Source organism: Mustelus asterias, chromosome 9 (genome assembly GCF_964213995.1).
Source record: "Mustelus asterias chromosome 9, sMusAst1.hap1.1, whole genome shotgun sequence".
Taxonomy (NCBI): domain Eukaryota; kingdom Metazoa; phylum Chordata; class Chondrichthyes; order Carcharhiniformes; family Triakidae; genus Mustelus; species Mustelus asterias.
Genome location: NC_135809.1, coordinates 46700339 through 46713829, shown reverse-complemented (window position 1 = coordinate 46713829; position 13491 = coordinate 46700339). Strand labels below are relative to the sequence as shown.

Sequence of the window (13491 nt, the reverse complement as noted above, 5' to 3'; positions counted from 1 at the left end):
TTACTTTTTCATTCATATGGTGTGGGCTTCGCTGACTAGGCTAGCATTTGTTCCCATCCCTAATTGCCCTTGAGAAGGTGCTGGTGAGCTGCCTTCTTGAACTGCTGCAGTCACTGGGGTGTAGCTACACCCACAGTTCATTTAGGGAGAGGATTTTGACCCAAAGACCATGAAGGAATGGTGATATATTTCCAAGATGTAGAGATACTGGTGTTGGACTGGGGTAAGCACAGTAAGAAATCTCACAACAGCAGGTTAAAGTCCAACATGTTTATTTGGTAGCACAAGCCACAAGCTTTTGGAGCACTGCCCCTTCATCAGGTGAGTGGGAGTTGTGTTCACAAACAGGGCACATATAGACACAAATTCAATTTACAAGATAATGGTTGGAATGCGAGTCTTTACAGGTAATCAAGTCTTAAAGGTACAGACAAGGTGAGTGGAGAGAGGGTTAAGCACAGGTTAAAGAGATGTGTATTATCTCCAGCCAGGAGAGTTAGTGAGATTTTGCAAGCCCTGGCAAGTCATGGGGATAAACACAGTAAGAAGTCTAACAACACCAAGTTAAAGTCCAACAGGTTTATTTGGTAGCAAAAGCCACTAGCTTTCGGAACAGGCTGTTCCTTCGTCAGGTGGGTGGGAGTTCTGATCACAAACAGGGCACAAAGACACAAACTCAATTTACATGAATAATGATTGGAATGTGAGTCTTTACAGCTAATCAAGTCTTAAAGGTACAGACAATGTGAGTGGAGGGAGCATTAAGCACAGGTTAAAGAGATGTGTATTGTCTCCAGACAGTGAGATTTTGCACATCCAGGCAAGTTGTGGGGGTTACAGATAGTGTGACATGAACCCAAGATCCCGGTTGAGGCCGTCCTCATGTGTGCAGAACTTGGCTATCAGTTTCTGCTCAGCGATTCTGCATTATCGTGTGTCGTGAAGGCCATCTTGGAGAACGCTTACCCGAAGATCAGAGGCTGAATGCCCATGACTGCTGAAGTGTTCCCCAACAGGAAGAGAACATTCCTGCCTGGTGATTGTTGAGCGGTGTTCATTCATCCATTGTCGTAGCGTCTGCATGGTCTCCCCAATGTACCATGCCTCGGGACATCCTTTCCTGCAGCATATCAGGTAAACAACGTTGGCCGAGTTGCAAGAGTATGTACCGTGTACCTGGTGGTTGGTGTTCTCACGTGAGATGATGGCATCCGTGTCGATGATCTGGCACGTCTTGCAGAGGTTGCTGTGGCAGGGTTGTGGGGTGTCGTGGTCACTGTTCTCCTGAAGGCTGGGTAGTTTGCTGCGGACAACATTTGAGATTGTGCTGTTGTTTGAAGGCAAGAAGTGGGGTTGTGGGGATGGCCTTGGCAAGATGTTTGTTTTCATCGGTGACATGTTGAAGGCCCCGGAGAAGGGTACCCTTCGTCGTCCAGTACTTCCCTGGAGTGGAGAAGCTACGACATCTTCTCCGGAGCTTTCAACATGTCATCCATGAAGACATCTCGCCAAGGCCATCCTCACATCCCCACTTCCCCACTTCTTGCCTTCAAACAACCGCACAACCTCAAACAGACCATTGTCCGCAGCAAACTATCCAGCCTTCAGGAGAACGGTAACCACGACACCACACAACCCTGCCACAGCAACCTCTGCAAGAAGTACCGAATCATCGACACGGATGTCATTATCTCACGTGAGAACACCATCCACCAGGTACACTGTACATACACTTGCAATTCGGCCAATGTTGTCTACCTGATACGCTGCAGGAAAGGATGTCCCGAGGCATGGTACATTGGGGAGACCATGCAGACGCTACGACAACGGATGAATGAACACCGCTGGACAATCACCAGGCAAGAGAGCTCTCTTCCTGTTGGGGAACACTTCAGCAGTCATGGGCATTCAGCCTCTGATCTTAAGCGTTCTGCAAGGCGGCCTCCACGACACATGACAATGCAGAATCACCGAGCAAAAACTGCTAGCCAAGTTCTGCACACGAGGACGGCCTCAACCGGGATCTTGGGTTCATGTCACACTATCTGTAACCCCCACGACTTGCCAGGACTTGCAAAATCTCACTAACTGTCCTGGCTGGAGACAATATACATCTCTTTAACCTGTGCTTAACCCTCTCTCCACTCACCTTGTCTGTACCTTTAAGACTTGATTACCTGTAAAGACTCGCATTCCAACCATTATCTTGTAAATTGAGTTTGTGTTTATATGTGCCCTGTTTGTGAACACAACTCCCATCACCTGATGAAGGGGCAGTGCTCCGAAAGCTTGTGGCTTGTGCTACCAAATAAACCTGTTGGACTTTAACCTGGTGTTGTGAGATTTCTTACTGATATATTTCCAAGTCAGGATTGAGAGTGGCTTGGAGGGAACTTCCAGGTGGTGGTGTTCCCATATGTCTGCTGCCCTTGTCTTTCTAGATCGTAGGGTCGTAGGTTTAGAAGTTGTGGACTATGGAACCTTGTTGAGTTCCTGTTGATATTACATGCTGCTGCCACTGTATGTTGGTGGTAGAGAGAGGGAATGTTTGTGGATGGGGTTTCAATTAAACAGCCTGCTTTGGATGGTGTCAAGCTTCTTGAGTGTTGATGGAGCTGCACTCATCCAGGCAAGTGGAGAGCATTCCATCACACTCCTGACTTGCGCCTTGTAAATGGGAGTTAGGAAGTGAGATAGTCACAACAGGACTCTTAGCCCCTATCCTGTTCTTGTAGCTACAGTATTTATATGGCTAGTCCAGTTCAGTGTCTGGCCAATGGTAACCCCCAAGTGATGACAATGGAGGTTTCAGTGATGGTCATGCCATTGAATGTCATGGGGTGATGGTTAGATTCTCTCTTGTTGGAGATGGTCACTGCCTGGGACTTTTGTGGTGTGAATGTTACTTGCATGGAAGGTTGTGGAACAGGCAGAAAGTTTGTGACTTGGCAGACTTGTCTCCTTTAAAAATGTCCCTGCCCGTCATATTTCAATCTGGGGGATAAGGGCAGGATGGACTTGTACCCACCACCACCAAGGCAGGTCCAAGACATCATTGGAGGCATGCGGATGACCAGGATGGCAGGCTAGAATGCCCATCTTTGTTTGTTGGGGCATCAACACAGTTATAATAAGCAATGTCAGACCCCCAAACCATCACCCTGCACCCCACTCACATGCCCCTCATATTTTCCATGACTCCTCATACCAGCAATTCAGGAGTGTCGGCTTTTTATCCTCCAAGTGAAAGCTGCTAAAGGTTTTTTTCAATTTAAAAAGGTTATGGTCACCCAAGTGACCTCATATTTTCACACTACAATCCCAAGCAATATTTTCTTCAGTTTTGAATGCATGGAAGTAGTTTTCCAAATGGGAAAAGTACTCTAATGCATCTCAAACCTTATACAATTCTGATCAATGTTAACTTCTTTGCAACTTAGCTTTGTCAACTTAGCTTTGCAGGACAGACAGTTACTACAATAAAAACCCATCTAACTTGCAACACAGGATTTAACTATTGAAACCGAAAGAATATAGTTTTTTAAAATACATTTTAAAGCTGTTCAGTGAGAGAATTCCAAGAACAGGTGGTGGTTTCTCATTGGTTCCCCACTTGGCACTGTGTTCGTGCTAGAGGTAGTGAACCATGCCTGCTAAGGGTCAGACTCCATTAATATTGCAGGGGATTGTCCAACTGCCATCCAGTCAATGGAGCTGGAAAAGGCAGAGGTGCTGCATGCAGGCTTTCCGCTCACTCAGAAATCTATCTTGTTCTTCCAGTCAGCTGTGACACAGGTCGCTACTACAGTGGAGAACACAACCAGTGTCTCCTGTGTCCTCCAGGAACCTACCAAGATACAAAAGGGCAGCTATCCTGTGAGCCATGTCCAAGCAACGATGGACAAGGAATAGCTGGGGCTCGAAACATGTCCGAATGCGGAGGTGAGTTCCTACCTTTTCCTCATGATTATGCTTGCTGCTCAATCAATAGAAGTCAATAACCTAGATATGATTTTTGATAGAATCATCATTATGGTTTCTTTAAAGATGAATTGATAAAACTCCTTCTTCACTGAGACAGACTACATACCAAGTTAAAGGCAAATTTGTGTTCTGAATTTCATGCTTATTTGTGCAAAGTCATGTTAATTATGATCCTCAGATAACATGCAGGTGACTTGTTCTTTGGACTTTAACCAAAATCGAAGGAAGATCTTTACTCTAATGTATCAAACAGTTCCCGATAGCAAAATTATAATTTTTTTTACAGAATGTCACTGCACATTTAGGGCTGAATGGCTCAACTCATTAGAGTTGGACCAGAAAATCAGGTGCAAAGTCATCAAGCCGGAAATCTGATATCTTCACAGCAAATCTGGGTATTGCAAAGGGTGACCAGCATGATAGGAGGACGTCTCATTTCCACAAAATGGGCCGGTAGTTAAACTTGTTGAAAAGACAATTAATTTAAATTTCCTGAGGGTTTTTGGATTGTCCCAGGCCTGCATGTAGACTGCAGGGCTTCTAAGCCTTTCTAGTTATAAATAGAGCAGTAAGTAAACAGTCAATTCTGGCTCCAAATGGAAGCCATTATGATCGCATTTGAGCCTTGGCAGGGAGGATGGAACAGCTCAGACATTGACATAGATAGTGGGGAGAAGGGGAAAAAATGAAGTGGCATACAGCCAGAGCTGGCACCTGTCTGGGTAAAGGATGGATGGATGGAGGCCCTGACATTGAGTGACTCTACAAGCCATGGGCCTCGTTCATTCAGGTTTTGGTTCCCCCAGCAGATTGGAACAACTGAAACAGAGAGTGGTGGGATAGCAGCGACCAGAAGGGCAGCTGGTGCGCCAGCCTTATGGGTGGGAGGGGGAAAGTGCAAATGGTGAAGTGAAGCACACACCCAGCCTCCTGCGCAGAGAAGTTACCAACTGGGGAGGATCTACAGACCAAGGCTCAGCTGCATTTAGATGTCCATCACCAAAGACTGCATTTCTCCAGGGAGACCATAACAGCTGTGTGCCAAGTAGAAATGGTGGCCATGCAATGTCTGTGGCGCAGATGGCCAATGTGACACTGAGCCTCTATGCTTCAGGATCATTCCAGGTATTGACTGGACATAATGTGCTTTTGCAGCAATCTAGACTGTCAAGCTAAGAAGGCTGTAGGATTTAGGATCACTGCAGGATTCCCCTAGGTGCAGGGTGTAATCAACTGCACTCATGGGGCCAGCAAGGTGCTCATTCACTGGGTTGCAGCCATCATCAATAGGAAAATCTACCACTTGTTCAATGTAGAACTGGTTTGCAACCACTAAGTGCTTCCTCCAAATGTGTGAATGGTTGTTGGGAAGCAGCCATGATACTTGCATAATAATGAAGCTTTACACTGCTACCACCATTTGTTATTGTTGTGTCGTCTTAGATGATGAGTATTTTACTCTTTAACAAAGGATCCAAAGATCCTTTTTCAAAGTAGTCTTTATTTACCTACTCAACCTTGTACAGGATTAGAAAGCACTGGAACAGAGCAAGATTCTCCTCATCCTCTTCCATTTGACATTGTTATTACATAACGCCTTGCGTACATGTTCAGTAACATGTCCAATTCTACTGTCTGGCACCAATGCAAGGAACTGGGCTGAAATCCTCTGAGTAACTCAGTCATCCTCGCACCTTGCCATATGTAAGCCCCAAAGGCAAGCAGGTTATGATACACCTGTCTTGGCAGATCACATAAGGTCATTCACCCTCTTGCGGAGCTGCAGCAAGGTTCTAGGAATGACCTTCTCTGCAATCTTCATCCAGGCTTCCTTGGGTTGGGTGGACAGGTGTTCCCGTCTTGTCCGACGGAAAGAAAATCTTGCACCTTGCCCAAGCCGCCTGGAGGGGAACCTTCAGAAAGGCATTACTAAAACCACTGGATGACCTGGTTTCTTCCATATGCCATTGCTGCACTGGCCTTCTCTCTGCTGCTGCTGCTCCTCCAATTCAGCCACTGACAATTCAAAGCAGTGTTTAAAGATGGCATCATGATTCCCAACAGTAAGCCTCCACACCCCAGGCCACATAAACAGCCATGGCACCCACTTCTTCACCGGAATTCTACCACTCCACCTGCTACAGGAATCGGAGCATGCAAGGGGAAGGTCCGTTGACCTCAGGTGGGATTTTCCAGTCTCGGGTCGAGCGAAGCCATAAAATCCTATTCGTGGTTCTGGCAGCAGAACTGTGAACAATGTCAAAACATACAATTCTTTCTTTTTTTTTTAATTTCCTGCAACAAAAATGTTTTGTAATTTTCTATAATTCGTTTCAGGGCAGTGCTCTCAAGGACATTTCTCCTCCGATGGATTCAGGCCTTGTAGATCATGCCCATATGGCACATTCCAACCTGAGCCAGGTCGCACTCAGTGCTTTTACTGTGGGGGTGGATTGATGACAAAATATGAAGCGGCAGTTTCATTTCAAGATTGTGAAACAAAAGGTAAATCTAGTCATTATTATCCATGAGATAAAAAACAGTGTGACTGCACGCTCCCATCATTCTCTCAATTCATTGCAGTAGTTTAACCAGATGTATTTTGATGGGACCGTTACACTTCACGTGTCTGGCTGAAGATGAAAGTCGAAGTGCAGCAAGTAGAACTGAAAAAGTAGGGAACATTAAAATCAAAAATGAAGACAATGGTTTCAAGAGGACTACCAATGAAAAGCTACAAATGGCACATAAACAACCAATGTTATGAAAAAGTCAGAACATTCAGGAGTGCCAGAAAGCATTTTTTCATACAAAGATTATAGAAACTCTCTCTCCCCCTGAATGCTGTTGAAGCTGAGTCAAAGAACAAAGAAAATTACAGCCCAGGAAAGGCCCTCCAAGCCTGCACCGACCATACTACCCGACTTAACTAAAACCCCCTACCCTTCCAGGGACCATATCCCTCTATTCCCATCCTATTCATGTATTTGTCAAGACGCCCCTTAAAAGTCACTACCGTATCCGCCTCCACTACCTCCCCCGGCAACGAGTTCCAGGCACCCACTACTCTGTGTAAAAAATCTGCCTCGTACATCTCCTTTAAACCTTGCCCCTCCCACCTTAAACCTGTGCCCCCTAGTAATTGACTCTTCCACCCTGGGAAAAGGCTTTTGACTATCCATTCTGTCCATGCCTCTCATAATCTTGTAGACTTCTATCAGGTCGCCCCTCAACCTTCGTCGTTCCAGTGAGAACAAACCAAGTTTCTCCAACCTCTCCTCATAGCTAATGCCCTCCATACTAGGCAACATCCTGGTAAATCTTTTCTGTACCCTCTCCAAAGCCTCCACATTCTTCTGGTAGTGTGGCAACCAGAATTGAACACTATATTCCAAGTGTGGCCTAACTAAGGTTCTATAAAGCTGCAACATGACTTACCAATTTTTAAACTCAATGCCCCGGCCGATGAAGGCAAGCATGCCATATGCCTTCTTGACTACCTTCTCCACCTGCATTGCCACTTTCAGTGACCTGTGTACCTGTACACCCAGATCCCTTTGCCTATCAATACTCTTAAGGGTTCTGCCATTTACTGTACATTGCCTATTAGACCTTCCAAAGTGCATTACCTCACATTTGTCCGCATTAAACTCCATCTGCCATCTCTCCGCCCAAGTCTCCAAATGATCTATATCCTGCGGTATCCTCTGATGGTCCTCATCGCTATCCGCAAATCCACCAAACTTTGTGTCATCCGCAAACTTACTAATCAAACCAGTTACATTTTCCTCCAAATCATTTATATATATTACAAACAGCAAAGGTCCCAGCACTGATCCCTGAGGAACGCCACTTGTCATAGCCCTCCATTCAGAAACGCACCCTTCCACTGCTACCCTCTGTCTTCTTTGATCGAGCCAGTTTTGTATCCACCTTGCCAGCTCACCTCTGACTCCATGTGACTTCACCTTCTGCACCAGTCTGCCATGAGGGACCTTGTCAAAAGTCAATTAAACATTTCAAAATTGGGATTGATGGATTTGGCAAGTGTATTGAGGGTTATGGAACCAAGGTGGGCTAACAGAGTTAAGGTACAGATCTGCAATTAACTAATCGAATGGTGGAACAGGCTCTGTTTCTGTAAAAACTACAAATGAAATGGAATCAGATCAGTTGATGAATTAATCAGTTGGGAAGTGGCTTGGCTGTACCTCGCCAGCATAGATTGGCTTTGCTGTGTCAACCTTGCATTAAGTTATTTTAATTCCTTCCTAGAAAATAAATAGCTGTGATAATATCATCATACATTACATGTAATGGGATAGTACATTCTCAAATTAACAACATGATAGCTACACATGAAACATTTTATATAAAGGCAAAGCCGGCATAGTCCCAGATGACCATAGGCTTCTCTCCCCTTTGAGGGGGAGAGCTGACTAGTGGTGATTTAACCTGAGGATCACCACACCTCAGGCAAGGGGCTAGATTGAGAAGGTGGGGCCTTCATGAATAGCCTCAGCAGTACAAGAATTGAACCCAACGCTGAAACAGATTATCTGCTCTTACTTCAGTTGAGTTTGTAGGTGCTTGCTGTGTGTGTTTTCTACATTACTAATATGACTACCCTTCAGGAGTACTCCATTGAATGGAAAACAGTTTAAGACATTCTGAGAGCTCCCCCTTCTTGCATCTCATTGTACAATTTAATATATTTCATGTTTATTTTCAACACACATTTTCTTTACTCCTTCCTTCAGCTTTTCCCATATTACAGAAGGTCATCACAATGCTGACCTTGGCATCAGCCATCAGGTTTTTTGATTTGGCGATAGTTTTATAACTGATGCCTTTCCTGCCTCTAATGTTCCCTATTTATGTGGGAACAGGGACATTCTTTTTTTTTACTTGTTTACCTCCACAAAAACTTACATAAAAAGCCTGCAATTTAGTTTTATTTTTCAATTTGCTTAATTTAAATTTCTACTTTCCATCCATTTGCTCCAAAACCCCCGGGATCTATTCTTGAATCCCTCATTCATATGCTATCCCTTGGTGAGATCATCTACTCATATAAGCTGCAACATGGAGCTGTATCTCTCCCAAGCCTCTCCCCTGGTTCCTTGTTGTTGCACTGTGACATTCAGGCCAAGAATGTCTGTGTTGGGCACAGAAATCTGGGTTCAAATTGTGCTGGTTTTAAGAAGTGATTCTTTTTTCTTCATGTTTCCTCATTTGCATATCACTGAACATAAAATCTTCCAAGAAGCAGGTAGCATTTGAGAGCTTAACTGTTTTAAAAATGTTGCATGAATAAAGTGTTTAGTATATTTGAGCTTGGTAACCTGTCACGGTTTTATTAATTCATCTGAAAATGAGTTTACTACAAAATGAAGTGTATAGTTCATCATGCAAGTAACCCAATGATTAAATACCAGTTGCACTGGAGTACAATAATTAGCTTCTTAGTAAATTCTGCATTAAGACTCTCCTTAAGACCCACCTCTTTAACCAAACTTTTAGTCACCTCTTCTAATATTCGCTTATTTAGTTTGGTGTTCAGTTTTCTTTTGGAAGCTTTTCCACATTTAAAATATGTTATATAAATATAAATTGTCATTGTACGCAGTTGCTTGAACCCCTCAATCAAGCAATCCTACCTGGTCCAGTCTCGAATTATTTTCCACTCTGATTTTGAATTGTACAAATTTTGCCTCGTCCACGCGTGTTATATCACATTACAACAGGAGATCATTAATGCCAACCTGAATATTTCTTGGTTCAAATGCTGAATCTTTTCAAAATATAATGGTATGCTTTCTATAATGCTTTTTGTAAAGGTATATGGTTCATTAATTTGTGAAAATGTTTTTTACTATTCATAAACTTTTCCACAGTTCATTGTTCTCCTGGTCACTATTACAACTCCACCACACACAGATGCATAAGATGTCCAGTTGCAACTTATCAGCCAGAGTTTGGCCAGAACTACTGCATTACCTGTCCTGGAAACACAACTACAGACTTTGATGGTTCCACGAATGTCACTCAATGCAAAAGTAAGTAATTGCCAATATATTAGGGAAGAGCATTCTCCGAGTTGTATCTAATATATTGGTTCATGGATTGAAACAACATGATCTTGCAATAGTCTACAAAAGAGGACTGGAGGAAAATTCTCACAAGCGGCATGATGTTTATAGGATGAAAACTTCTGTTTGTTTTATATTTTAAATAAGAATCTTGTCTCTGGCACACATACAGTTATGACAGCACTGTAACACATTGGATGGGATTTAACAGCCTCGCTCGGGCGAGACCAGAAATTCCCACCCGAGGTCAATGGAGATTTCTGTTGTCGGACCCTTGCCTGACCAATTCCATGGCAGGCGAGGTGGTAGAGTTCCGGTCATTGACTTTAATAGAAAATAAACTTGGACATGACTTAGAGCAGGCTGCCCGATTACCTGTTTTGCTCAACCGCAGAAAACCAAATTCACTCCCCAGGCTTCAGTTCCACACAACAGAATATGTTCCATGTGTTGTGTTTCCTTCTGTCTTTCAAATACAAACTCACCAATCACTCAGATTACAGTAGTATGTCCATGTTGCTGGAGATCTGGTACATTTTGCTTGGTCAACTAACACATTCCAATTACTGTGTCACAGACAGATGACATCATTTCCTGTCTAACAATGTATACAAGTTGTGGACAGAGCCACTTAAAGGCGTACTCCAATAACCCACTTTTTTCTAAACTTAAAACTAAACAGAAAATAATAAGGATGCCATAATGCACAATGGGCCAAATGGCCTCCTTCTTCACCATAACAATGTTGTGATGCTGTGAATACTACAGCATACTTTAGTGCTTTGTGAATTTATTACTTTACAAGCTGACAAGTCTCTGATTCATAAAGGTGGTTTGTTAATGCAACCTGATCTGGTCTTGTTGAAACTTAGATCTCTAATTGTTATCACAATGCTCTTGTTGCTTTCTTACACAATGACAATGCACTGACTGTTTTCGCCATGATCTTGCACAGTGCTATGTTCTGATCTCACCTTTGAACTATCCTTGAAACAAAAATTCACCAATCGCTCAAGTAAGACTGGTAAATTACATTGTGAACTCAAGGCTTACAGTGATATATAGATGTTGCTGGAGAGCTCTCGCTAGTATGTTTTGCTTGGTTAACTAACATTTCTACCACTGTCACATGAAAGATAGAATCTCTACAGAAGGAGGCCATTGAACCCATCTAGCCTGCATCGACTCTCCAACTCATTTGTGTCCTGCATTATCCCCGTAACCCTGTGCGTTTACCATGACCAATCCATCTAACCCCGAACACCTTTGGACTGTGGGAAGAAACCGGAGCACCCAGAAGAAACCCACACAGACACAGCGAAAACATGCAAACTCCCAAGGCCAGAATTGAACCCGGATCTCTGGTACTGTGAGGCAGCAGTGCTAACCACTGTGCCACTGTGCTGCCCAAATGCCATCATATTCTGTCTGATGATTATGGACATACTCTCTTAAAGACACATTACAGCACCATGTCCTACCTTTTATGGAAATATACTGAGTGGGATTTTCTGACTTTTTTCAAAATGTTGTCTGAGGTGGGAAAGGCAGAGGGCAGACTGCAGGCTGCCTTGCCAGCTTTTCTTGATGTATGTTTAAACTGTTTGAGAGAAGAAAATGGAAAGGGTGGTTCGCCCTATGTCATTCTGGTGGAGTGGGCTCTGATTGAGCCCACCCCACCCCACTTTGGTTTCTAAAAGATTGGGGCGCTCCTTCCATTTAAAAGAGCTAAAAATTAAAAACAGGAACATCCGCCACCCCCCCCCCCCTCCCTCCCTCCCCACCCAGCTATGGTACCCCTTCCACAGACACGGAACTGCCCCCCACAGAACTCTCTCTCCCTCTTCCCCCCCACCACCACCTAGCACTGCAAGGGCACTTCCTCCAGGCACTGCCCAGGCACTGTACTCGCCTGCATGCCCCCAGCAGGTTCTGTTCACCATAAAACCGCAGTTGCAAACCGTGACAACTTGACTTAACACCTCAAAGCAGTTTGAAAGTAATGGTTGGGGATTTTCCACCCCGCTTTGGGCAGGCGGGAATGCGGAGGGGGTGGAGAATCAAGAAGGAGGCCTAAAACAACTTTTACATTGGCGGGATTTCCCTGCTCAGTTGTTCTCCACCCCCCTACCCCCACCCCCCTCCAATAGTGATGTAACGGGGTTTCCGCCATGCCAGCAGAAGCAGAATCATCTTGGACTCTCCAGCCTGTAGCTGGGGCTACCAATCTCTACATTAAATCCTGGTTGTAGGGTCAGTCTCATGAACTGAATGGAGATGTTCTGCAAAGTGAACGCCCAATCTGCATTTGGTTTCTCCAGTGTAGAGGCGATTGCATTGTGAGTAGTGAATATTGTACGCTAACCTGAAAGTGGTACTAGTAAATTACTGATACCACTGAATGGAGTGTTTGGAACCATGAATAGTCAGAAGGGAAGATGTGAATATAAATTAGCTTATATTTTCAGGAAACATGTTTTTGTTAGTGTGGTAAAATATACTTTGCCATTGATAAATCACTAGGGGTGCAGAGTGTGGCTTGTATTGGACAAAGAAAAAATAAATTGGGTCTTAACTTATTATTGAGGGTTTTCCAATCAAATTGCATCTGCTGCGTTTGCATGGGAAGGTGCCGTGAGAGGGGTGGGAGGATGCTGTTAGGTGTGATTGGGCGAGTTAGAATCATAGAAACCCTACAGTGCAGAAGGAGGCCATTCGGCCCATCGAGTCTGCACCGACCACAATCCCACCCAGGCCCTACCCCCATATATTCACCCGCTAATCCCTCTAACCTACGCATCCCAGGACTCTAAGGGGCAATTTTTAAACCTGGCCAATCAACCTAACCCGCACATCTTTGGACTGTGGGAGGAAACCGGAGCACCCGGAGGAAACCCACGCAGACACGAGGAGAATGTGCAAACTCCACACAGACAGTGACCCAAGTCGGGAATCGAACCCGGGACCCTGGAGCTGTGAAGCAGCAGTGCTAACCACTGCGCTACCGTACGGTTGACTCCTAACAATTTTCAAAAAGTGACTAAACTTTTACTCAACTGTTTGACACTCATTATTTCACTCGCTGACTTTATTTTACATAGGAAAAATAAATAGTTAATTTATTGTTTTTTAATACTTGTATAAAGATCAGCAGTGTGGTGGCGATCTTGGAGATTATACAGGATTCATTGAATCTCCCAATTATCCTGGAGACTATCCTTCTAACGTGGAGTGTATCTGGAATATAAATCCACCACCAAAGAGAAGAATCCTCATTGTAGTACCAGAAATCTTCTTACCGATGGAAGATGAATGTGGAGATGTTTTAGTGATGAGAAAGAGTTGTAAGTAACCACATTTGTTGTTCTTAAAATTTTGTGTCCAAGTGTATATTACTCTATTTTGTAACACTTAT

At 44.0% G+C, this 13491-nt stretch overlaps 1 protein-coding gene across 3 annotated transcripts in view; it reads left to right on the top strand.

Moving 5' to 3' along the window:
• Positions 1 to 13491, top strand: part of scube1 (signal peptide, CUB domain, EGF-like 1) — a 279156-nt gene that overhangs the window by 257714 nt on the left and 7951 nt on the right. For all 3 annotated transcript variants that reach the window (XM_078220129.1, XM_078220128.1, XM_078220127.1), the window contains 4 exons: positions 3781 to 3942; positions 6322 to 6489; positions 9882 to 10043; positions 13223 to 13420. In XM_078220129.1, coding sequence (XP_078076255.1) covers positions 3781 to 3942; positions 6322 to 6489; positions 9882 to 10043; positions 13223 to 13420 — 690 coding nt within the window. The remainder of the gene's footprint in view (positions 1 to 3780; positions 3943 to 6321; positions 6490 to 9881; positions 10044 to 13222; positions 13421 to 13491) is intronic.